Genomic DNA, 27,700 nt, shown 5'->3' on the forward strand with positions numbered 1-27,700 from the left:
TTTTATGACCTTTCGTGCCACAGTTGTTAAGTGAATCATTGCATTTGTTAATTTAGTAAAATGGTTGTTAAGTGAAGCTTGTTTCTCCATTGATTTTGTTTGTCAGAAGGTCGCAAGTGGTGATCAAATGACCCCAAGACACTGCAACTGTCATAAATATGGTCAGTTGCCAACCGTCTGAACTTTGATCACGTGGGGATGTGCAACGGCCATAAGTGTGGAAAATGGTCATACGTCACATTTTTCATTGCCATTGTAACAATCACTAAACAAACTGTTGTAAGTCAAGGACTACCTGTATTTAGATCTTTGCCAGAACCAGATATTAAATAAAGACGAAATAATGACTATGCCACTCTACCTCTAATTTTTATTTCCTCAAGGAGAAAAGGGTGCAGATTAATCCTTCTTTCAGATCTTTTGTTTATGAAGAGTACACACATACACACACACAAGCACACACAAAGTATAAATGAACACATGTACAACTAATATAACATCTTCTATGAAGATGAAATTGTTTCCATCTGCAACAACTTTAATTCAACTGTTTCTGCAATACAACATACAGATAAGCCTATTAAATAACTTGGAGTTGGTAGAAGAATTTCAGCATTGAACAGGATATTGATAAGATATGAAATATAACACATCGGCATGCCTATTCAACTGTGCCTTCATGATTTACTAGATCTCACAAGGGAGGCTAAATACCGTATCTAGAAGTGATAAATATTTTTGTGGGAGATGATGTATATCCATTCCTAAAAAAACATAACCTGGACATTAATATTGTTGGTTATTGAGCAGCTACTTGCAAGCTTCTTAAGCAGATTTTCAAAATACATAGTTGTTCTGTTATTTATTTACTTTCTATACTGGTACATTCCATATATCCTTCAAATCCTGATGTATTCCCTAATCATGGCAGCCGGGATGGGTGGGATATTTCCGGAAGGGATAAACAAAAATAATAACAATAATAATGGAAGTGTACAAAAAGAGTGTACAATCCCAGAAGGTCCAGTAAAGGGTTAAAAGTTATCCAAGATACCGAGCTAAAGCAGCTGGCACAGGGAAACAATGATATAGGAAGATGCTGGAGTGGAATTTGTTACAACGGTAAAGGGATCATTTCATATTGTGAAAGAGAAGGCAACAGCAAACCATTCTTGTGTTTTACCAAGAAAATCACATGCATAGAAAGTACAAAATGATTGACAACAGAGCAACAAATAATGGGCCCCTCGGGTTAGATGGTGCTCCACATGCTACTGAGAAAGAGCTGAATATATTTCAGAATACTAATCGTGTTTATGACATGTCTAGATTAAAGCCCTTGGGACATTTAGTTGCTCACATTGTCATTCAGGAAAAGAAAATCTGTAAAGATAGAATTATACTCTGAACATGGAACATAAGAATCATGAATATGGGAAAGTTTAACCCAGTTTAACCCCCAAAAAGAAATTAATCAATTAAACATGTGTTAGTTATCAGAAAACTGAGATGGAATTTAGTCAGAAGATCACACTATTTACTATTCAAGACATAAAAAAGAAGGAATAAAGTTGCTTTCATAGTTAGAAAATGTATAATAGGAACAAAAGTTGGCGACTTATTACACAACGACTGAGCATCCATTAGACTTTGTGGAAAACCCTTTAATGGCAATTTGGATAAGTTTGGAGAAACAGAAAAATGGCTAATCTGTTACTGAATATCCAACAATTTCTTCATTGTTAAAACAGCCTTCAAACACCTAAAATGAGTCAAGTATACTTAAATATCACAGATAGAATGCATGGAAATAAAATTGACTCTATTAATTAGCTAAAGGATTAGAATTTAGTGAGGACATGGCCAGGGACTGGCCCATGAAATGCCTATGTGAAAATTCCAAGTTAAGCTAAAGATCACAATGGATCAGTTTCCACAATTTTCATTGAACATTTCTTCGTTTGTTAGCTTGTTGGTTTATTTTATTTCAATAAATAAACCAACAAGCAAGCAAATATCCTTAAAATATGTCAAGAAGACTAAATGATTTTATATCATTTAGAGAAGGATCAAATTGATTTATTTCTGGTTGAATTTCAATCTCATAGAGGTCTGTGTCTGTTTCAAAAATTTTAGGGGTTATGAAACTGAACTTACATACTGAATTATGGTCTTCAGTAAAGGATTTGTTCATCACTCTCAATTCTCTTTACTCCTTTGTTTCAAGCTAAGGATGTACCATTTTAAGGAGGCTTCCAAAGGATCCAAATAATGTCACCTGTTTGCAGAATAGCTTGAGCTGCCTCTGAAGAAAGCTGAGCCAGGCACCTCTTTCAGAGATGACAGAAGAAGGGAAAGAAGGACCCAAGCTCTACATAGAATTTTCTGTCCTTGTTAATGAAGATTTCTATCAGTTCAACAAGTACTATGGGCTGGCGGGCAACCGTCTTCATATTCAGTAAATATGGTATACTTAGACTAGTAAAAATCACTGTCTCTAATGCCCTCTAATCACTTCCGGAATGGAATACTGCAAAGCACTCCGGGCCTGCCTTGAAGAACATCTGAAAGTTTCATGTGGTATAGAATATAGCTCTGTGGACAGTTATATGTGCCTCTAAGATGGCATGTTACACCATTTTTCTGTGAGTTACATTGGTTGCCAGTTTGCTTCCATGTGCAATTCAAGATGCAGGTTTTGACCTTTAAAGCTCTATATGGCATGGGATCAGATTATTTGAGGAAATGCCTCTTTCCTAGTCATATTTTATTTATTCATTTATTTATTTGATTTATCAATCGCTTACAAGATAATAGATATAAGTATAAACATAGTTATGAATACATGAAATGGATACATATAAGAAAAATAAAAAGAACAAGACAAGGACAGAAGGCACATTGGTGTGCTTATGCACGCTCCCTACAGACCTCTTAGGAAAGGGGTGAGGTCAATAGTAGACAGTCAAAGTTTTTGGGGTCTGGGGAAGAAACCACAGAGTCAAGTAGAATATTCCAGACATTGACCACTCTGTTACTGAAGTCGTATTTCCTGCAATCAAGTTTGATGCGGTTAACTTTGAGTTTGTATCTATTGTGTGCTCTTGTATTGATATGGTTGAAGCTGAAGTATTCATTGACAGGTAGGACATTACAATGTATGATTTTATATACTATATTTAGATTGGACCGAAGGCGGCGTAGTTCTAGTTTTCTAGGTCTAGAATTTCGAGACTGGTGGCATAAGGTATTCTGCAATGAGTAGAGGAGTGGAGAACTCTTCTTGTGAAATATTTTTGGACTTTCTCAACTGTGTTAATATCAGATATGTAATGTGGGTTTCAGACTGATGAGCTGTATTCAAGTATTGGTCTAGCAAATGTTTTGTATGCTCTAGTTAGTAGTGTGATATTACCAGAGAAAAAGCTACGTAGGATTAGGTTAACAACTCTTAATGCCTTTTTGGCTATGTAGTTACAGTGGGCTCTAGCACTTAGATCATTATCCATCCCATCAGGTCCAGCAAAAGAGGTATGCTTTGGGACCTTTCTATGAAGACATTTGATCTAGCAGGTCCCAGAAGCTGCCCCTTTTCTCCTGTAGCCCCACTGTCTGGAACATCATTCCATTGGAAAGCCTTGAAAACATGGTTTCTCCATCATCCTTGGGGATCCCATAGAAAGCCTGCAAAGTGATTGAATGAAACTAAACGATTAGTTGGATGAGGCTAAATGATGGTAACTTGTTCTTTTACAGTTTATTCTTTTATGTTTTTACTTTTGTTGTTATTTATTTTGTTCTTTAATATTGTGATATTGTTTTATTTATGATTTTGCTTATAAGCCTCAAGAGTAGTTTTTTTTTTGTGAATGCCATTTTGTCTGCTTTGCTATATGAATACCTGCTGTGGTTCAGTATCTGATAGTACCATTTAGTATCATGATGATATCAATCAAAATATCAATATTGTATCTCTGTAAAGAAAGATAAACATACTACTTATTTAGTGGTAAATATACAATATAAAGTTTTCCTGGGTCTACCAGGAAAGAGAAACAGTGAAGCTGAATTTCAATAGTAATTTTTCCATTATTTACAAATAATTGCTTAGACTAGATCAATACAAAGCCCTATACTGAAGTTGTCCCACATAATTTGCAATACTACTGTTTCTTATAGCAGTTTTAATGTCTGAAAATGTTTCAAAACATTTTAATGAAAACACATGAAAGTGTTTATTACATTCACAACTTAACTATAGAGAAACTCTCTATGACAATTTTACTGGGTTGATAGCCTCCATATGATACCCAGCAATCATAAGCTTCTAACATCTATAATAATCCATTAAATCAACATGATTTTATCACAATTTGTATTAAATCTTAATTATGTTAAATAAATAAAGTACCTGTAATTAATTTTTAAATAAGCCATTTCCATTTTTTTCAGACAGTATGTCAACATGCAAGCACTTTTTCAACATAGCTTACAAGAAATGCAGTATAATATTCCTGAAAATTTTGCTACAAAAGTATTCAGCTATTACCTATTTGACTTCACAATACCTATGAATGCAGTAGACTACTGACATTCTTTGCAGCATTGAGCTATAGCACAACATTAACATTATGATAAATGAAGACTCTCAGCTAGCAGCCCGGATTGCATGCAAGACAGCATGGAATGAACTGAATATGTCATCATAGCATTGTCACCATTATACAATGATTAATGCCTTCTATGCATGGTTAATGTGCAGCATTACTGGGAGCAGCAGGGTAATTGTTAGAAAGTAATAGTTGGTAGCAACATTTTGTTCAGGACTAGTCACATATCAGATAGTCACTGGCATATCCGCTTTTCCTTCTATGGTTGTGCTTTTCATATTTCTGCTTGGACAATGAAATCAACAAAGACATTATTATTCTACAATTTTCTATACAGTTACAAAATAAGCTACCTCTCTCAAAAACAATTCATAGTATTTGACCTTCAGATATAAACAATAAGCCTATCATGCTTACACAATGGTATTCACAGCAATAAAAAAGAAAGGGTGGTAGGCTATGTGTGTGTATGTAGAAAGAAAAGTACCAAAAATTCTGAGTGTGTTAGAAGCATTATGAGACTTTAGTGCTTTTCCAACGTGATGATTTACCACAATTTCACATTCACAAGCACTTAAAAAGGAAACAGTTGTTGCCTAGGTGTGGAATCCAAGAATTAAAATCTGGTAACAAATTAAGCATTAAGCTTTTTATTCTGATTGGTATAAGTATGGCTAATAGCACTAAAGAAAGCATGTCTTTTCACCTACACAGAACAGCTCACAATTATGGGGAAATGTCTCCCTGTCTGATTTAGCCAACATTTTAAATTTCTCTTATTTTTCTTTGTGAAATAGGTCACTGGATAATAGGGACAGTGGAATTCATTGATTTAAATTAATTTTATCTTGCTTCTTCATTAATTTGGGACTTTTAAAGTATCTGTACAAAGTTAGGATGTATTTTATCAACATTCTTCCTAATCTGTATTGTTTTACATAAAATTGCACATTATGGCAAAATGTCTTTCTTAAACATTTTTACATATTTCCTGAACTATTATGAAATTTTATTAAATGTACAGTGTTACAAATTTCAAACATCTTTGAATGAACATGACTACTTTGAATATGTAGTCCAAAAGGCTAAGTTTTGTAGGTATGTATGAGAATCTAAAGAATGCACATTTTTTTCTTATTCTACCTATTACTATTTAGTAATTTGATCTTGTCTCATGGACGATCTTGAAAGCACAACAAAGGAGTTGCTTCTTTACAAAGGGCTCTGTTCTGCTGTAAATTAATTAAGCTTTTTAAACCATGAGAAAAACACCATGTACAGTTTAGAAGTAAAGGAAACATTTATCCCCCTCTGCTTAATTTTTTTCCCAAAGAATCCTGGCATGGATCTACTCTGAACTTCCCTAATCTATTTTTCCCACTTTCTCTAGAGAAATTCTTTTTAATCATTCTGCCTGTGGATTCAAGGTTGTCTCTGTCACTTAAGTCTGTTTTATCCTAACTAATCAATTACCAAGTTTCTGAATGAATAATTTAATTGGTTTAGGACTTCTGCTTGGCTTTTATCATAATTTCTATTTAATATTGGTTTTCCCCAATGCAGAACTCAGTCCAACTATAATCCAGCAAAACCTATTTATTGTTTAACATTTAAATAGATAAATTATTAAAAGTGAAAGACTATAATTTTGGTCTGATAAGCGGACAAGTTCTTCTTCATAAATTTATTAGAATCACTCACTTTCAAGAAAATCACATTTTGACACTTCCGGTTTGTCGGCTTCGCAAGCGGCAGGGATGCGCGAAGCTGCGCGATCCCTGCTGCGCTAGCCGCTTTTGGTGCTCGATCCGGACGGGTCCGGAGCTAGGCTGACCTGCAGGGGCAGCTGAAGATAGGGGGATCCGGAGAGGGGTTTGGGGTGTTGCAGACCCCTCCCGGCCGGCAGAACCCCTTTTCCCAAGACGGTGCAGCGGCGGTCCGCAATGGCCGCCACAAAGAAGCTGGCAGCCGGGTAAGAATGCGCAGGAGGAAGTGGAGAAAGTTTTGAAAAGAGAAAGTTTTTCTTGGTTCCCAGGACTCTAAGACATATTTAACAAAACTCCTGAAAATTATGACTTTCTGAATGATACCTTCTAGAAGAGGAAAAAGCGGCAGTTTGGTGGTGCTGAAAGGAAAGTTTACTCTCCTTCCCGACGGAATTAATAAGTGGACATTGAGAAACCTGTTTTTTTCAGGTAAAACTAGCTTTATGGGATAAGTCGGAAGGAGAGGACAAAAAATATATTCATCTGGTTTGATTTTGTTGGAGGAGATGCCTTAAGGATTTGAAGACAGAAATAGAACTCCAATAAGGCTTCAAAATACAGATTTGGACTTTCTTTTTTCTTTTGTCTGATACTACCCCTGGAAGAGAAAGGGAGAATTTTGTCTTGGCTTGGATTGATTGAGGATTGTGGATTTTGGGATTGTTTTACTTTTTTTTGAAATATCTTGGTTGGTGTAAGAAGAAAGAGGGGAAAAAGAAAAGAAAAGAAAAGATCTATAATGGCTTTTTCTTTTGAGGAACTGAGGGAAGAATATGAGCAAACAAAAGCAGCCGGTAAAGATGGTATGGAAAAAGCCTTCCTATTTTTAGAAATGGCGCTGGTTGACTATCAACAAACAATACAACAGATGGAGGCAGAAGAACAACAACAAGAAGAAGATGAAGATGCCATCTTTAATGAATTCCAAAATTTAACTAAGAAAGAAGGAAGGAAGAAAGCGAGGAAAATGAAGGACTTAAGATCTAAAAAAACATTTAAGAAAGAGAAAAATAAGATGCAAAATAAATATAATGATAGTAAACAAAAGAAAAAGGGAACACAACAGAGAAGGGATGCCAGCAAGGCAGAGGCTAGAAGAAGGGGGTAGGAAGATTTGGTGGGGGAAGAAAGAAAGGGGAAAGGCGGAGAAAAGCCACAAAGTTTTGAAATTAGATGGGAAAAGAGGAATTTTGTTTAGGGACAAAGGGTAAAGTACAATTTCCTTAAAAAAAGATTTTGCAAGGTACATAAGATGGTATTGTAACATCTGTATTAGAAATAGAAAATTAGAATGGCTTAAGAGTTAATAAGAAATTAAAATGTTGAAATGTTTAACAATGATTGATTTTAAAATGTAATAAAATATTAAAGGGAAAGGCAATGGGAATGTTATAAGATTTAATATTTAGATTTATTATTTAACTATGTATTTAATCATTTTGGATTTATCACTCTGTTTTTATTGTTATTAAAAGAAAAAAATTAGTAGATAGAATGTACCAAGCAGAATCAGATTGGGTATTAGGTGTTATTTTAAATGTTAATCTAATTAATTTAGGGGGAGGATAGAAAGGCATCATACTCTGATTAGTGATTTCAGGAGAAATTCTTTTTTTTTATAAGGAATGAGATAGAGGGATAATAAAGAATGGGCAAAAGATACAAACATAATGATTTAAATTAAGATGGATTAAATAAGATAGAATTATGAAGAGTGAAATGTGTGGAGAAGTTTATATAGAAGATATAGAATGGTAAACAAAATAGGTAATGATATGTAAGATGAGCATATAATTGAAGCCCATATAAAGAGAGGTACCTGGGGCCAAGTTACTTTCCTAAAAGATTTTTTATATGTTTGTGTTTGTTGTGTGTTTATGTTTTTGAGAGTATTAAAAAAACCTTGTAGAAATACAGAATGAGAATAATGGTAATCAAGTCAGAAAGAAATAGATGAAATAATAATAGTGAAATTGAATAAGAGTAAAGAGAAGTAAAGAGAAATTGGATAAGAGGTATTTTTATGCTCATATGGAAATGGCTTAAAATAGAATTGTAGTGTATAAAATAAGGTTTTATCTGACTTGTAAAATTTATAATGGAAAAAGGTTCAAATATGTAATGGTTGATGATGATTTGTTTGTCTTTGAAATTAATAAAATTTGCTTAAAAAAAAAAAGAAAATCACATTTTTTCACACTGATCATCATAAAAATCACTATATATTTCTATGGGAGGAAATACAATTAGATTTTCTTTCTGGATATAAAGCACTTGGTCCTACATGGAACAGATTATTAATTTTTATTTGAAAATTATGTGGAATGAATCACCTTTGTCCATGTGAACTATCAGAAGTTTACCTGAAAATCCTAGTTTGTATATGTTGTCAGAGTCAGAAGTTCATTGCAAAATTGCAGTAGACCATACCAGAATCCACTATAGTATCTAAAACACCTTTAAGCTTCTGTTTCCTTCAATATTATTAAATGTCATTCAGGAGCAAAAGACAACTTAACAATATATTCTGGTCTCCAGGGATACTTAATTAACTTTTGGTTTGCTGTATCTACATACAGTAGCATCCTGCCTTACCTTTCAGGCATAGTGTTGACGAAAACAAGTCCTTGAGGACCCTGAGAATAATAGTTTTATTCTCAGAAAGCCATAACCTTTCTTAATGGATTGGAACATTATCTACCATCTTTGACAATACTGTGATATTTGGTACTCAGAGAAAATGCAGTATTATTTGATCCTCAGTAACAGAAAATTATAATTTATTGTATCTTCATAAAAGAGAATATAATCTGAATATTATACATTTATAACCAGAAAATATAACCACATTCAGAAAGAGGAGTTTCTATATTTTACATCTAAGATTTTTCATTCAAGTTATATTAAAATATAATATTGAGAGTAAATGAGCTGAAAAGTCCAAGAAGCTTTCAAAATACCAACAACAACAACAAGCAACAATAGAATCCATATTTTAAAATGAGTAAGTTTGAGGAATAAGAAGCTGGGGAGGAAATGTACTGATCAGCCTCCCCCCCCACACACACACTTTTAATGACATTTGAATAATGCTGACATCTCAGCCCACATTCTGATCATTAATAACTGCAGTCAAATTAGGAACAGAGCACATCTTCTTTGGAGAATAAGTAATTGCTCCTATTATTTTTACATCCTCATTATTTTTACAAAAGGGTTATGTTTCCCTGAAACTTGCACCTCCCACTCTAAGAAGGGAAAATATGGTTTCAATGTGCTTTATAAAGTCACAGCTGATAACATAACTATGAATAAATAATTACAATAGAAATAGACAAAGTTAAAACATAGAGAACAAATAATATACAATCTTAGGCATAGCTTAGGAGAACACTGTATGTCTAGTGTTACAACAAGTCACTGCAATTTCACTAATTATGAAGGAAGCCAACTGCCAATATGTTTTATCTTTAAGATCACAGGCAGGTCTATTTCAAGGTCATCTTATTATTTAATACACAATATTTTTACCTTAATCGGATTTTAATCCCTGTTTATTGGATTAATTTTATATTCCTGATTACCCACATTTGAAGCACATAACAATGATTATGTCGACTCATACTTGGCTCATTAGTAGAATAAATATAATACTACTATCAAAAAGGACAAGGAGATGATGCTGATGGATTCTCCTGAACTGATTTCTAAAGGAGCAAACCATGGATGTTTTGACATGCATTGAAAAGTGTTATCTGTTGAACAGCCCAGTAAGGAGTGAAAGTACAATCATTTCTACAACTTCATAAAGGCCAATATTATTCTGCTCAATGCCATATGCTTAAGCAATTACAATGTGAGACAAAAATGATGGAGATTTATGACCAGTGGACATGATATTGCTGATTAAGACTATTCTAAGGTTACTTTCTTATTCAAGTTTATAATCCAGATCGCACACGAGATGGCACCATGAAATTGTACAAATATAATTATCTAAATAAGAGTCTCAAATATACTATTATAAATTAATATGCATTTAACAAATAAAAATATTTTGTTATACACCATCCAGATTCATTTCCTGTGTGTGTGTGTGTGTGTATTCATGTAGCTAATCTTACACAAAGTATTTGAAATTGATAAGTTTGTGCCCTAGTGTAAAGATATATACACTATAAAATATATAGTGACAATGAGTGGGAAATACGGAAGATGATATAAGGCCTGTCATGAAAACTATTGTTTCTTTAATAGAAAAGAGAGAGTGAATGCAAAAGACAATCTATGAAATTTCAAAACTAAAAGGAACTCCTGGAAATCCTAGAAATTGGGTATAGATACGATATAGCCATCCTTATTTGGCACTACAAAAATGCATTAAGTAAAATTAATGCTGCCTCAGAGGGCATAAGATGTTCCTATAACCTTTTTTAGAGGGGCTGGGGATAGCAGGGTATATAGGAGAAGTTCACTGGGATCTGGTAACAAGGTGCAACCAAAATAATTGCCTGTTGCAAGGGATTTCCGAAAAGATTTTAAAAAAAGAACAAGTGGTAACCAAGTCAAAGATGGAGACAATGCAGAATCTAAGACATCTAAGAAAGGCATTGCTCAATGCAATTTGCCTTGGGCCAGAATGCAACCACTACTGACATAAGCAACAAAGCCTAAAATGGAAAGTAGATGGAAAATCTAAAGGAAAAAAAATGGATGTATGTCAAGCGTAAACATTATTATCTTATGATGTACAATGACTAGCAAATGCTTAGAAACTAGCTCTGCCACCCTGCTGCCCTTGCATCATTAGCCGCAAACAAATGACTGATGAGTTAGACGTAAAGTCTCAGCATTGATTTCACTTGGTTCATAACATTCCAGAAAATGTAATCATTGGCTCTCACAGCCATAGGAACTGGTTACAGAACACCATTCTGTAAAGCCTATTTTAAAAATGATAGGGTATCTGCTAGCTCTAAATATCATTGTATGTATAATGCCTAATGAGGAAAATTGAATAGAGACCATTGGAGAAGATGACAGGCTGAATCTGAGGGAGAGGTCAAGTACATCATGAATTTGCAGTCCCTTCACACCCACAAGAGATCTAAATCCAGCCCTTCTTGATTCTTATCTATTGCCAATTTGCCTTACCATTACTATTAGTTCAGATTTTTATAGAAAGCTAGCATGGAATAAACCTGTACACATTTGAACAACCTTGGTTCATGGTTTCTTGCACCTGACAATCACACTATATAGTAAAATATTATACCAAAATTAAACTAAATTAAATGAATAAAAGGACTGATTACTACAACACTTAGAAGTGGGAATAAAGTTATGTTTTCACTTCCTCAATATGCTTAATTGAATGTGAAACATAAATAATCATTAATTCACTCACTAAGGCATATAGCATTGTATAAAATTGGAATGTCATTACAAATTCCTTTCGTTTTGCTTTTTTTTTTAAGGAACCACTGAGTTCAGTTAATATATTTATAGAAAGCAGTTGGATAATGCTAAAAGTGGAAATAGGCCTAAATACAACGCTAAAATGTTATGTTTATTACTACCGAGTTCCAATCTGCAATAACAATCAGCATGATGTAGATCAATTTGTGTATAGATGGATACATACACAAAGGTAAGATGATGTAAACTATTATGACAATAAAAATAACAAACGAGATTTTTAAAGAATGAAATCAGAAAATAGGAGCCATGATAACCACAATGCCAGTAATGCTGTCTCAGTCTATGGCTAAACTATGACCAACACATGTTATTGAAGAAATGTCAGATGTAGAACAAATTTTATTTGAAAAGATAACGGTGGTATTGAAATTGGATTTACAATGGACAGGGCAAGAGAATAATTTAGAAAAGGATGTTTCACTGAATAACTAAAAAAAACTTGGCTGAAGTTTTAGAATTTAAAAGGAAAATACAAATCACAAACCAAGAGATGATCTGGATAATTTTTTCCCTATTGAATTTACAAAAAAGGCTTGTTAAATTAGCCTTGAAAAACTTTCTGCAATGGGCCAACGAAAAAATAAAGAGAAATCAAATTCTATGATATTACAATTAATTAAGGATTAAGATTGTTTGAGGTAAAAGGAAGGGACATAAAATTAGTTTATTTGATTAAAGTAAAACAATATAAATTGTTTTTTTCTGGCTGTTCCCTTTATGGAGTTTCTCCTGATACCAGGACTGAAAGATTAATGTTTAATAGGTAACAGATGATATGTGGGATAAAGAGATAAATGTTTGTAACTTTAGAAGGTAAAGAATTACTAAATTTGTTTAGAGTTGTGATTAAAATTTAAAGACACTATTTTTTTTATTTATTATACTCTTACTTTTCTCGTTATTTTTCTTTTGATCTTTTACTCTTTTTATTTTTATTTAAGTTTAATTTGTAGTAAATATTATAATCCAAATTCATGATAAAAATTATAGATATAAAGATAAAATAATTGAGATGAGCTGCTTGAGAATTGCAGGAAAACTAATTAAGCCACCCTCAAGAGCTAGATGTCTAGTCTTCTTGAAAACCTCCAGAGGAGGACCTCCCACAAAATCTATTCTACTTTGCACCCACCTTACATCAAGTAGAATAGTACCTTGTTACTTGTTGCTATTTCATTCTGGGAGGAGTGAAGAGTACTAAAAATGATAAGTACTGAACAAACCATGTGACTTATCATGTGACCCTTTATTTCGGTTGGAAGGAGTAGCAAATCAGTTGATGTCAACAAGTTCACCTTGTGTGTCAAACACTGGGAGAAAGACAAATACCAAGACAAGATTTTTGCTTCAAAAGATGCTCAGTACCAAATTTGACACCCTCAGCCTTGGGGACAAGATAGTTGCCAGGACTCAACATGATCTACTCACAAGGAGAAACTGTCCAGAGTCATGTAAATAATCTCCAAAATCTCTCCTTCTTCCAGATAGGTTTTGTCATCCAGCCACAGCATCCAGCCACTATTTTTCTCATAACTCTTTCCTGCTAATCAGCAGGATATCAGCTCATCGTAGTGCTCTGCATTGGTCTGCATTGGAATCAGTGTTAACTCCTGGCAACTACCTTCTTTCCAAGGCTGAGGATGTGACCGGTGCAAAGTGACATAGACTTTATGCCTATGATAGTTCTAGAGTCGTATTTTCCTAGTTTCTAATCTGGTACCTTAATCACTACACATTTTGTTATCATTCTTTGTGCATGAGTATAGAGACATTTAAATTAACAGACTAGACTCCTCGCATTTGGTTTCCTGTTTCATTTATCCATGTATTATATTTATTTTGGGTCTTTGCTAAACTGGTAATTTCCCAAAGATTTCACTTGCTGCTATATTCCACCTATTACTTGCCAATTTGTTACTCAACAATTCCCTTTCTTGTATTCTAGTGTAACGCTTCCTAAGCAGGTTAATTAGTCATTATCCAGAAATGTATTTTCTCTCCTTAGTGAGATGAATTCCATCTTTTCAAACAGCATCCTTTCCCTGAAACTTGAACCACTGTTCAAAAATCCAAATCTCTTATCTCTTGTACTAATGTTGCAACCAGCAATTCATTCTAAAATGTATTTATCTTGCTTTACTTTTGCCTTCCATTGGAAGCATTACTAAAACATCATCTGAGTTCCTTCACCATCCTCTTTAAAGCCATGAAATCACTTGGAGGCATGCCTTGTAGTATCATTGGTGCTTATATGGATGAGCAGGAAAGGAAAGCCACTCTTCAATCTTTCTGTCATATCTTGGAATTGAAAACTTGGGATACAGTGTATATGCCACAATGAGATATGGATGACAAGTAGGAGCTTCTCTGCTTCTCAAGACAGAACTACCTTTCTTACATTTTCTTCTTAATCATTGGTAATGGACCTCTTCTACATGGATCAGGAAACAAACTTCATCTGTGGGAGTATTTTTGGAGAAACTTCTTTGCAGGCTAGAGTTAATCGCCAGGATCTAGGGAAAAGCTACTTTGTGCTTGTTGGCATCTGACAACTGATGTGATGACAAGTACTTTATAATTATCTTTGATGAAGTTGTAAAATGTCCTCCCTTTCTCAAGAAGTATCCGCACTACTCAAGGTGTCTTCATCTTGACAAATAAGGTATATTAATGATACTCTGATTTCCAGTTCACTAATTTTTGGTTTCAGAATTTCCACAAACTGATGCTTTATGTAGATAAAACCAACTTTTTCTTCTGGAGGAAGGCATAACATCCCCTTTTCAGGTAATTGTCAGAATCCATTTATGGCAATGATGCTCTTATACATCACTGGGGCAAAGTAGATTTTTGAAGCTGTCAAGCCACTATTTTGAGCTAGTGTAATGCAAAATTCAACTCATCGGTATATTATGGTGACTTTTGGTCTCTTCCCAGAACCACTAAGACTATGCAAACAATCACTGGATGCATCCATCCTCACCCATCGAGTGAGGAAATAGGAGTTTGGTGGGGAAATTTAATTCAGAAAAGAGAAAGTTTAGGAGGGGGAATTGCTGCTCTTTGCTCACTACATGCAATAGGAGTATTTCTTCCTGTTGAGTGAACTGAGGAAGACCTAGGAACCTACTTCCCATAAAGTGAGCTTGCTCTGGAGCAAGCAGAAGAAAAAACTGGAGCTTGGCACAAGAGGTGAAAATAATAAATGAAAGATAACAACTGAATGGAAAGATGGAATCATTTTTAAAAATTACAGAAAGGAAACGTTATACAAAAGCCTGTTTCCAGTTTGATACTAGAAAAAGAAAATATAAAGAAAAGATGGCACAGATACACAAAAGAAGTAATCACTGTGTATTAAATGAAGTGAAATAAACTAAAAGGGCAGATGGAACCCCTTATTTGTTTTGGTTTTTCTATGTCTCTTGTTGTGATTGTTTGGCAGGATTTCCCATCATGTTCAGCATTTACTGGATATTGCAGTTTTTATCTTGTTTTGTCAGCCTCTGAGCTATCGAGACTCAGTATGGAGTTAAGACAGTGTCAAAATTGAATAAATACATAAATAAAGGAATGCATAAAATCGATCATAATTAAGGAAGCTTAACTATTTTAGATACACACAGTTAATGCAAAAATCACTGATGCTTGTAAAAATCAAAGATAATTGAAAAAGAGGCTGATAAAGGAAAAAATATCTACATACCGTTGATATCACAAGAATCAGTTTACAAGAAGTCAAAACAGAAAGTCCTGCTTTATTAACACCACTGAGTGACAAAGAATTGGAAGGAGTATAATAACTAAACAAGAACAAATAATTTATTTTTATTTTATTTATTTATTTGGAAAATTTATATAGCCACATACTCTAGGAAGCTTATAAACAATAAAAATACAGTAGAGGGGGGGGAATTACCCATCCACACACCCCCCCCAACTGATGACAACACATAGTTAAATAAGTCATTTGATGGGCTCCATTCCATTCTGGGTTCCCCAGGCTGGCTGGCAAAACCGAGTCTTCAGGACCTTCAGAATTTATTTTTCAACCCATGTATTCCTTGACTTTTTTAAGACATCAAATCAAAAACCCCTATGTGGAGAATGCAATGACTGGGATAGAAAGGAAAAATCCATCTATGCTAAGATTGTATTATAATATTGCATTATTTTATGAAACACCTGGCCAATTGTGATTGTTCATAATGAAAGTGTACGTCAACTATGGAATTTGTATATTTTATTTTCCTGACTTTTTTTCATGCCAAAGATGGTTTGTGACATTTTCAATTATTTTAAATTTGAAAAATACTTTTGCAACTTCCAAAGATGCAGAAAAATGACTGTAATATGAAGAGGGATGTTGAAATGTTATGATTTAACCACTAAGTAACACTAGATTATTAGTTATGACTTTTTTTACTTCTGGCATTACTCATTATTGCTTACTTTATGGGTGTATACCGTGTTTCTCAGAAAATAAGGCTGGGCCTTATTTTCTTTTGACCCTTGAAAAAATGGCTAGGCCATCTTTTCAGGGGTGACTTAAATTTCCCCCCTCACCTAGAGCGCCCCGTGGGCAGCCATGCCTCATCACCAGCCGCTAACGGCCGATCATGGCGGAGAGCAGAGACCCCTCCAAGCACCTTTGCTGCAGACCCAGGTATGGTGCTGGGTGCAGGCCGGGTCAGTGGGCAGGCAGTGGCGGTGTGGATGTCGGCCTCAGTGGTGGTGGGGCACTTTGCATTGTGCCTGCTGCTATTGCTTCCTCCGCCGCTGTTGCTTTCCCTTCTGCCTGTGCGCTGCTGCGTTTGGAGTGCTGTGCATTCCTCCACTGGCAACGTTTCAGCTGCTTCTCGGGCAGGGAAGCCATAGCTTCCATGGTTCCTGTCAGCGCTGGCGCCTCTCTCACCAGCACTGTCTCCAATAACAGGAGCAGCGGTGAGACAGACCCCGCTGCCGACGAAAACCGCCTGCCCTCCTGCAGGGGCACTGCTTTGATTGACGGCAGCTGCGTCGACAAGGTCCTGCAAGTCGGTGAGTCTTTCAGGGTTGGGTGGGAGGAAGTGGCAGAGGGAGGGTGATGCGATTGTTTCTCTCCCCCCCACGCCTCGCTTCCCGCCCCAGAGCTTCGGGTCATGGTCTCGTCCCTTGTACGGTCGTGCGCTCTCCTCTTGCTCCAGCTGCCCGAAACCTCCCCTCTTTAAGTTTTCTTTACTCTCATTTCCTCCACCAGTTCCCTAAGAATACAGAATGGCCGAGCAGCTTCCTCCCCACCCCTCCCGGTAGTTTTAAGAAGGGAACCATCTATCCACTTTGCCCTTTGAGCAGAGGCAAACCTTCCAATCCAAACAGAAAAGGAAGGGAATCATCCTACAGACCCTTAGCACCAACTTCCCAGAGGATTCTCCCAAAGGATCCACCCCAAAGGAGGATTCACCCCCTTAAATGCACTCCCCTCCTTTGGGGTGAATCCTCTGATGAATCCTCCTTTGGGGAAAATCCTCTGATGAATCCTCCTTTGCGGGAAATCCTCTGATGAATCCTCCTTTGGGGTTCTCCCAAATGATCCACCCCAAAGGAGGATTCATCAGAGGATTTCCCGCAATCAATTTCCCGCCCCCTGCTGATTGATGTGGGCCTTGATGGCCATATTGTCTGTGAAGAGTAGAACATGCTGTCCTGAAACCTGCTGGAATCCTTTGAGGGCCAACTGAGATGCTCTGAGCTCCAGCCAGTTGTTATTGTGATGCAGCTCCTCTTGCGTCCACCACCCCTGGGTGACCTGTGATCCCAGGTGGGCCCCCCAACTGAACAGGCTGGCGTCAGTTGTGATGGTCAGTCTTTGAGGTTCCTTAAAGCAACAACCCCGAGAGATAGCCCGGGACTGCCACCAGCAGAGTGAGTGAAGTACCCTCAGTGGCACTTGAACCCTCGCTGCTGAATTGCCCTGGCCCGCCTTTTGATAGGGAAGCAGAAACCACTGCAGGAACCTGGCATGAAATTGTGCCCAGGGAACTATGGCAATGCAGGAGATCATTTTGCCCAGGAGCTGAGACAGCAATGCAAGAGGAGCCCCTCTGGCTGACAGGATCTGGTCTATCAAGGCCTTGATGCTGTCCCGTCGCTCCTGGTAGAGAATGATGTGTCCAGTAAGGTGTCTATAATCAACTCCAAGTATTCGAGCCTGGTCGAGGGGACCAAATGTTTATTGAGAAGCCATGCTCCCTGAAGATCCCAATTGTCGTATGCAGATCCTCCTCTGCTTGCAGGTGTGAGGAGAACTCAATCAGGGTATGTCCAAGTAGCACTGGATCCTGATGGGAAGGGTTCTGAGGTATGCTGCCCAGTGCTGCCAGGATCTTGGTAAATGTTCAAGGAGCCGATGACAGGCCAAATGGGAGGGCTGTGTACTGAAAATGGCAGCCGGCATAGCAAAACTGCAGGAACTGTTGGTGATTTGGATGAACAGTCACGTGGAGGTAAGCCTCCATCAGATCCACAGAGGTCAAGAAGTTCCCATCCCAAATCCCTTCCAGAATGGAATAGAGGGAATGCATCTTGAATCTTCTGTAGACCAGATGCCTGTTGAGTCCCTTGAGATTTAGAATTGCTCTCCACCCCCCGGATGCCTTTGGGATAACGAACAACATTGAATAGAACCCCTGCCCTTTCTGATGCACCGCCAACAGTTGGATGGCCCGAATGTCCAGCAAATACTGGATTGGCGATTCCATGAATTCCTTCTTTGCCAGATCTCTGGAAACAGGGCAGCAGATGAAACATTTTGGGGGTGAAGAGAGAAACTTGAGAGACAGCCCTCCTCCTATTGTCTCCCTGATCCAGGCATCCATTGTAGTCTGCTCCCAACGATGTGTGAATAGACTAAGACGGTCCCCTATGGCGGGGATCCAGCTTGACATCACTTGGAATGCCTGAAGGATCTGCTATTGTTGCCACAAAAGGGCATCAGATCCACAGATTCTCCTATGACTGCTGTCTGCCTCTGGATCCAAATGCTGGCCTATCTGCCTGGTAGCTAGGTCTGGGGAAAAAGGGTCGTTGCTGTCAGGGAAAGCCCCCCCCCCTGCCTGTAGGAGGGTCTCCTAAAATAGGGCGAAGGGTGGTAGTCTTCTCGCCTGCTCTGAGACAGAAGAATCTCCCACTTGGCTCTGGTTTCCACTAAAAGCAGATCCAGAGACTCTGCAAATAGTTTCTCCCCCTTGAATTTCCATTTATTCTTGTTGTCCATATTCCAACGATGGAGCTATAACATTCAACGGGCTGTGACCGAAGAGGCAATGGCCCTCAAAGAAAACCTGGCAGCATTCAACGTGGCGTCCACCATAATTTTGGCCACTACAATAATCTTATTAATGTCCTGGTGGACTCAAAGGTTTTCCACAGGGATCTTTCCCTGCAGCTGCTTGAACCAACGCAATGAGGCCCGAGTGAAGAAAGAAGCTGCTGTGAAAGCCCTAATGGCCCAGGTGTCAGCCTGATGTGCTCTGCAAAGACATCTCCTCCTTCCTTTTCTAGCTTTAAGCACATCTTCTGCATCAGGTGGTAACACGGACAATGAGGTCAAGGCCGCTACAGGTGCATCCACCAACAAGACCTAAATTGTGTCCAGTAGTTCATGGTTAACATTGAAGAATGTGGTCTCCGAACTACTGAGTCGGGAGTAAAACCCCAGTGTGACCCACTGTCTCCTGATCACATCTAGAAACATCTTGGGCACAGGTATGGCATCAGCCTCTGTGATCTTCTCTGTAAAAATGAAGTCCTCAGGATCTGACTCGTCTTGAGGGTTTCCTGGACTACTGGATTTCTGAGGTGAGTCATGCTCTTAGCCTTGAAGAGTAGAGGTTTAAATATGCTGGGATGGAATAAGCCTTTGGTGGCTGGGTGCTAGATGAATCACCTTCATCCTCAGACAAAACCTTATCATCACATAGCTTTCCTTCTGAGAGAGAACTGGTTTCTGAATGAAGGTTGAGGAGAATGAGGCCTGTAGAGTTGCTCCTCACCGGTGTAGAGCCTCTGCTCTGATTGCAAATCCTACTCAGCCATTGATGCACGCAACCACTGCTGCTGCTGAAACTCTGCCACCATCTCCTGCCTAATGGCCTGTGAGATCCAAGCTCTGAAGTAAGATAGCATTTCTGGAATTTGAGGCTCTCATGGGCGGAGCCCCGCCGCTGTAGGAGTGAAAGTAGCCTCTGGACAGGCCTTGCAGCAAGTTGTTCCTTTCTTTAGTACCACCATATCTGCCATAGCACTTGTAATAAAGAGAAGTACCAAATTCAGATTTTTGAATTATTTTCCATTGACCAAAATGACTTTAATTGCTTTTATTGATTGTGTGGTGTTAGTGGAGACTAAATTATATATTCTAAATGCATCTATGTTGACTATTATTGGAATAGCTAAATAATAAAATGTGTCATTCTTAAAAGCGACTTTAAGCTAGCTTAATGTATTCTACGTATTTTCCTCTAGTCTATAACTTTGTGCCTCAGTTGAGCTCATATCATTAACTGACAGTTTGCAGTGTTGACTAAACCTCTAACAATTTAATTATTTAAATGAAGCTTATTTATTTAAATTTATATGCCACTCATCTCATTCATAAGGTGATACTATAATTGAAGCAACCAATCTTTATTAGGATTACACTGAAAGACAAACCACAGATTCACATCTGTTGTTTTTACTGTTTAATATCAGACTTCATATCAGATGTCAGACTTGTTTTTACCCTTCTTGTATACATCATTATATAAATACATTATTAAATTCAGAAATATTCATTAGTCAAAACTGAGGTAAAATTATGAACCCTTCTATACTGTGAAGTTTTTGTCTCATGTACCAAACCTTTAACTAATGAAAAAAATTGAAGATAATGTTGACGAAATCCCAAAAATGTCAGCTTGTAGAAAGTACAATTTAAATTGGCTGATTGCAGCCTACAGATTAATTGTATAATAGTTATACAACACCAAATCTAGGAAACAACTACAGAAAAAATACATATTACACAAGTGGTTATACTGAATTGAGATTATTCACAAATATTCCCACAGAGTTGTAAATATTGTCTAGGAGAATAAGTTCTGAAGTTTTGATTAATCTTTAAATATCTGTAAGAAGTAGAGTGCTTAATTTTCAAATTATAAAACCATGTAAAATTTTTATTGGTCTTGCTGCTTTCCGATTATTCTTATTTCTGTAGAGAACAATTTTCTTTTCATATGACATTACATCTAGAAGACCTGTAACCTGATCAGACTACATAAGCAATTACTTATAATGTTTAATTTATATATTTAATATTACTTCAAAGAAGCAAACAATTCCTAATTTGGATACATTTTAAATTCCAGATATACAGATATTCCAGATTTTTAGTATTCCTAAGCAACAATATAACCAAAGGAAGAAAACTTATTTATGCTATTCCTCTATAAATATAATAAAGACAGATTAAAAATATTATTTCCAGTAAAAACTACCTGTGGGCATCCACGGATCTGTTGTGGGCTTTGTGAATGTGTTCACTTGATCCCAGTTAAAATCATCGGTATCCGACTGACCATATCCACATGATGTAAATGGTTCATCAAATGAACAGCCACCTGAAAAAAAGGAAAAAAAGGTTTTAAAAATGGAGTGGACTTTGTGGGGTTTTTAATCTTATTTAAAGCCCTATATACAAACCCATACTTTGTATATTTTTTTTCCAAAGAACCCACTTGAATTGGTTTCTAGGATACTAAGACTGCAGCATTACTGAAATTGAATTTTAATTATAAATACATTGCAACTTGCTATTTAAGTATAAATAAATCAGAAATGTAATCATATAGCTCCATTCATTTCAGGCAGGGCTTCCTACAGGTGATATATATTACACAGTTTTCTGTGAACAGATTGATACATATGCAAAGAGTGTCATGTATAATGTCTGTCAAGACAAAGCCCTATTCTGGTACTGAACTGAAAGCTACTGTCAAATTGTAGATAGATCAGTCGCAGTGTTTCAGAAGCCAGTGTGGGAATTTATTGAGGATAATATCTCCATATTCCCCAGAATAGCACCAGAATGTTGTAGTCATTACATATATCACATATTCTCAGTATGAAAATGGATACATGAGCAATGGACTGAATAATGAACAGAAGGATGTTCATCAACAGAACAGTAGTCTTTTCTTATGACTACTTATGGGACTACATAATTAGGAAGGGCTTTCTATATCTAAAAGCACAGAAGGACCATTCATTGATGAGATGTGCAGTTCCATCCCATATATGAAACCAGCAGTATGACCAGAAAAAACAGCTAAGAGCAAAAGCATATATTAAATTAAGATCCAAATCATAAAATAAGGACAATATATTTCATCACAGACCAGGGGTTCCCAACCCCTGAGCTGTGGCACACTACCAGGCTGTGGCCTATTCAGAACTGGGATGCATGAGCGGTGGCCCAACAACACACACAGAACTCAATTTGTGTGAACTGCGTGCGGGCACATGGCGCGCAGCTCAACTTGTGCAACAAGTATGCACCAGCCTGCAGCTGGTGCAGCCTGGTTCCCATTTCTCCCCGCTGGGCCACTAAGCTGCAAAGGTTGAAGACCACTAACACAGACTATCTGAAACTTCATTCTGTCACCATAAGTGTTATTATGTTTACTCATATGCTCAACCATCACTAAATATAATCTTGCTTGTAATTCTGATGTCAGACATATATATCTGTTGATATACAAGTGTTTCCTTTTGTTGAAATTTAGATTAGGATAGATTAAATAATTTTCCAAGAGCACAGCAATTGATGCTTTTTCAATAAATTGGATATGGAAATACTTGGGGATTATGAGAAGACCAACACATCTGAAGTGGTGTAGGGTTTCCTGCCTGGGCAGGGAGTTGGACTAGAAGACCTCCAAGGTCCCTTCCAACTCTGTTATTCTATTGTTCAATCTGGAAGACATGAGTTGGTGAACACCATTCCAGTGTTTTAGGCCACAGCTTCTTAAATTAGAAGTCCATTAATATACACTTCCTCTCCTCCCTTTTTAAAAAGTTTTGGGCTTTGGGGGCTTCTGGGGGAAAATCTTCAGAAGTTTGGTTTGTGACTGCTACTCCAGAAGGACTGGATCGGCACATTCCAAATATTATAGGCAACATTGAGTATGTATGGGTTGCTTGGTGCTCTGGAGTATTGTAAAGTTTAAGAAACATGAACGAAGCCACATCTAAAGTATCATATTTTCTCTTTCATTCTAAATGTTTACCTACAATAACTCCCAACAGCTGGCTTTATTCTTAGTTTGTATAGTGGTGTTTCATAAATCACATTCAGAATGTTATTTTAAAAATTCTTAATGATTCATACTATGCAAATGCATCATTAGGATATTTTCAGCAGATGCTGTAAATTAGATATTCTATTTGTGTTTCAAAAGGCAGATGATCTTTAACTATTCTGTCCTTAAATGCAATTGAAAAGGACAAAGAAACCATATGAAAGTAGTACTACTGTTGAAGCTCATGAGCAAAAGAAACACAGCTCTTCAAAGTTCTTAACCATCTAGATACAACTCAAAGTTGAAGCTCATGAGCAAAAGAAACACAGCTCTTCAAAGTTCTTAACCATCTAGATACAACTCAAAGTTGATGTGATATTAAACTTGGTTAAACTACAGTGGTTAAATATATTATCCCAGAGGTTGGTAACTCAAACTCTCATAATTAATTGTTATTCTAACCCAACATGATGGAAATTTAAACTTACGGTGGCTACCTAAGGGCTTCTTCCTACATTTTGAACCCAGATAAGACAAATTACGTGTCTAATTAGTATAGGTAGTCCTTAACTTACAACCACAGTGGACCTCAAAATTTTGGTTGTAAGTCATTGCAGTTGTTAAACAAACCACCACTAGGGTCTGACTCAATTTTATAATCATTTTACAATGGTCATAAAGTGAGCCACCATAATTATTAAGCAAATCCAGCATATCCAATGGGTGTGTTTCCAATAGGAAACAAAACTCACCAACTGAGGTAATGTGACCATAGATTTATGGATTTTAGAGAACTTTGTAGAATCAGCTAGCACTTCTTAAGACAATATTAAACACCAACTAAAGTAACAAAATCATAATTTCAAAACAAAACATTTTTTCTAATCCTATTTTTTTAAAGTTACATTTTTTAAAGACTTATTATTGCAACTTTTTAAAAAATTGGAGATGTTTTTTTATTAGCGACTGAAAGATCCATCCCTGTTATAAAAGCATTTCCTCTTATTGCTTCCCTCCAGTTATTGCAGCAGAGATCCTTCTACATGAAACCTGATATACCTAAAAGCCTTGCTTTTTATCATTCCACTTAGATGTTAGATGTCCAAAGGTTGAAGTAATGGTGTAACACATGCTACTTTAGTATTGCATTCTTTTTGTTTTAAAACTGCTTTACCAATCAATAGTATTGATTTCTGCTCAAAATAATCAAATGAGAATAAAATGTCCCTAGAAGCTTTGGCTAAAAAAAGAACAAGAAGAACCATGGACTAAGCTTGCACATTAATATTCCTAATGTGAGGAATATAAACAATGTTATCATATGGAAAATATCCATTTGTCACCTGAGTTTCTAGCACTCGTCCAAATGCTAACATTTTCCCTTTAAATATCACCATCTGTTTTCCTTTATTATGAACTTCACAAAAGTATTACATATGCCCCAGTGGCACAAAGACAGTCATAGTCACATTATTTTATCCTATGGTCTGACTAAAAGTCATTATTTTTAGATATTTTCAGCCAATTGGCAGCCCTGCATTTTCCATCCCAAACAAAACTTGCTGAAGAGTGGATGTTATTCTTTCCAAAAGCAGCACCACCCACTGAATTCAAACCATGTGTGAGGTTGGTTTAAGATGCCTGATCATTTAGTTTGTCGTTGTTGTTCCTGGTAGAAATCATATCCCAGGTTTATGGCTTTTATGGACAAAAATTGTATAGTGTATTAAGGATAAAATTTAGAAGCAATAGAGAAATATTGAAAGGTATTTTAAAAAGCACAAAAGAAGGCACAATATTTTATTTTCAGCATGTTCCAGAAAACAAAATCAGTCCCCAATTCATTGGGAGATGATAGATAGATAGATAGATAGATAGATAGATAGATAGATAGATAGATAGATAGATAGATAGATGCTTTAAAAAATGTATCTTACATGCCTTGAGGGGAAAGGCGACACTAATGCTTATGACAAAATAATACGTATGACAAATTAAACTGGATCATTCAGTATTTCTGGAATATTTCCAGAAACATTGCATACATTTCCAGCTATGCCCCTGATGTGGGTCCCTCTAAAAAGAATCCATCAGTAAATAAAAAACAGCCATGACCTACAAGCAACCCAACCAAAGGACAGTGAGTTTAAATAACAATAAATCAAGAAAATGATATTATACTAAATAACAACACTAACAAGTCAATCTTGCTTTGTTTATCACATTCCTATATTACATTTGCTTATCACCTTGCTGGTTCTGTCTGGACTTGGAAGTGAAGAATGGTTAGGCCTAATTAGTACCTAGGTGGGAGACCACATGTCAAAAATATCCTGTTAGAATGCAACAACAAACCACTATCAAAAATACTGATGGCCATGCCCATTAAGTATTTTAATAACTTTGATATAGTTTCAAAGTTATCGAAGTTTCAAAGGTAGTTTATATTAACTTTAGAAATTTGACAAAGTAAAAAACCAATTACTAGAAGAAGCTTAAATCAACATAAATCCTAATTAGGAGACATTAGCCAGATGCATAGGCTAATCTAATGGATTTTGATACTATATATATGAAATAGTGGACAACCCATTTGGGCATTTCTGGGTTATACTGCTTGTTCCTTGTGCAGTACAAATACTAGAAACCCCGCAGCTTATATTGGAAGCAATATGGCAGTCTATAGACATTTATCATTTCTAATGTGACAGACTTCCTTTCAAATAATACTTAAGCCAATTTATTAATAGAATGTTACATAAATGCATAACTTACTGACCTACTTGGCATCTTTTTGTGTTTAGATTTTTTTTCAAGCTAAATAAATTGTGCCTTGTTTCTATGTTAAATGTTTTCCAGATATCTTTAGCTCACAGAGAAGTGTCTGGCACAACAAACTTTTCACAGTTTCAGTTGTTTCTGCACCTGCTGCAGAACTTCAATGAGGTCTTAAAAATAATGTCATAAACAACTTTTTAAAAAAGGATCTTAGTTACAATAATCCTTATTTTAACATGTATTTGCTTTGATTGCAGAGCATTTCGGTGGAAATTTTTAGGCCAAATATTCCTTACAGATTATTATTGCCATAGCGGGAAGAAAATCACTTTAAAATGGTTTCGGTTAATATATTCAGCCAGATATACCCTTATGGAACTGGATTTCCAGCTCACTTTAAAAACTTCAATATTCTTCCCTTTCCTCCCTCCCTCCCTCCTTTAAAATTTACAATGAATGTCTTACAGTAATATTCAATTCCACTATTGCAATATTATTTTTACTTCAAAGCATTTCAGTGAAATCTATCATGGTATTCTATTACAAAGAGACCCAAGACTATGCTAATGTCATTTTTGCCTCTTTCTTCCCATTTTGTTAAGTCTTTGATATATCAGGGAAGTTACAATGAGAATCACGTTTTTGTAACTTTATGCCACTATACTGTGTACAAATCACAGCAATCCCACAGAGAATAATAATCACATAGTTACTGTTAGCTTTCTTTCACCCTAATCCGAAGAAGGACATTATTTTATTTATGATTTCATTTCTATAGTGCTGTACAGTTATATGAAACAGGAATTCCAATTTTATGTAGATATCACGGTTAGGTTTTTGTTTTGTTTTTTTGTTTTGGGGTGTTTTTTTTGTATGTTTAAATGAAATTTAAGAAATGCATATCATGCTGCAGTTCTGGTATATTTTTAAATAGCTTTTTTAAAGCCTAAAGATTACTTAGAATATTCTGATAAATATATATATTAAGGATCATTTTTTTAAAAAGGTCATGTTATCAATTATAATCATTTAGCTTTTGAGGCAAAAGTCTGAACACAAATCACTACCAAAAGCTCAACTTGGATCACATCATATTCTATTCTCTTGGAATTAAAAAAAATATCAAAATTTTTAAGTGCAATATTTCAAGTTCCTAGTTTTGTTTATACTGTTAGAGTACATTTGAGGTAGGACTTCTGAGGATAAAGGTGAGAACCTGAATCTTTAAAATTAGCTAGTTGAAGTTACAGTACTGGACTTAACTCCTCTTATGTTGATAGATTTATATAGAATATATATAGAAGCAAAACCTAGAGGGCTCAATTTTATTTGGATCTGCCTTCTGAAGGTTTGACTTCAATCATATAATATCTTTCTGGGAACCCTCTTGGCTATAGGTTACAAAGTGCCAGAATCAGTATTAGTATGCTGATGATATCCAATTGTATATTTCAGTCTCAGATAAGCTAAATCATGTAATTTGAATAGAATCAGCTGATCTCTGAAACCAGCAGATTATTACATACATCAATTCCAAGTTAGAGAAAGGTCTTGAGATTGGCAAACTGCAATCTGCTGTGCAGGAAAATACAAAAATTCTGTACTAAATGAAAGTTGGCCCTTGCAAATCAAGATAATTTGAATCTAGACATGATCTTCTAAGTGGGCTATTTTATACAGATACATGGCACTCTTACCTTGCTATTATCCAGATGTATGTCAAATCCCATTCTTGTTTAAA

General features: G+C 36.1%; 1 protein-coding gene across 21 annotated transcripts in view; it reads right to left on the reverse strand.

Moving 5' to 3' along the window:
- Positions 1–27,700, reverse strand: part of PTPRM (protein tyrosine phosphatase receptor type M) — a 483,430-nt gene that overhangs the window by 308,655 nt on the left and 147,075 nt on the right. For all 21 annotated transcript variants that reach the window (XM_087961551.1, XM_026671911.2, XM_087961547.1 and 18 more), the window contains exon 2: positions 21,379–21,501. In XM_087961551.1, the coding sequence (XP_087817677.1) occupies positions 21,379–21,501 (123 nt within the window). The remainder of the gene's footprint in view (positions 1–21,378; positions 21,502–27,700) is intronic.

Source organism: Notechis scutatus, chromosome 3 (genome assembly GCF_049901735.1).
Source record: "Notechis scutatus isolate UNSWTSFEM ecotype Mainland chromosome 3, rNotScu1.2, whole genome shotgun sequence".
Taxonomy (NCBI): Eukaryota; Metazoa; Chordata; class Lepidosauria; order Squamata; family Elapidae; genus Notechis; species Notechis scutatus.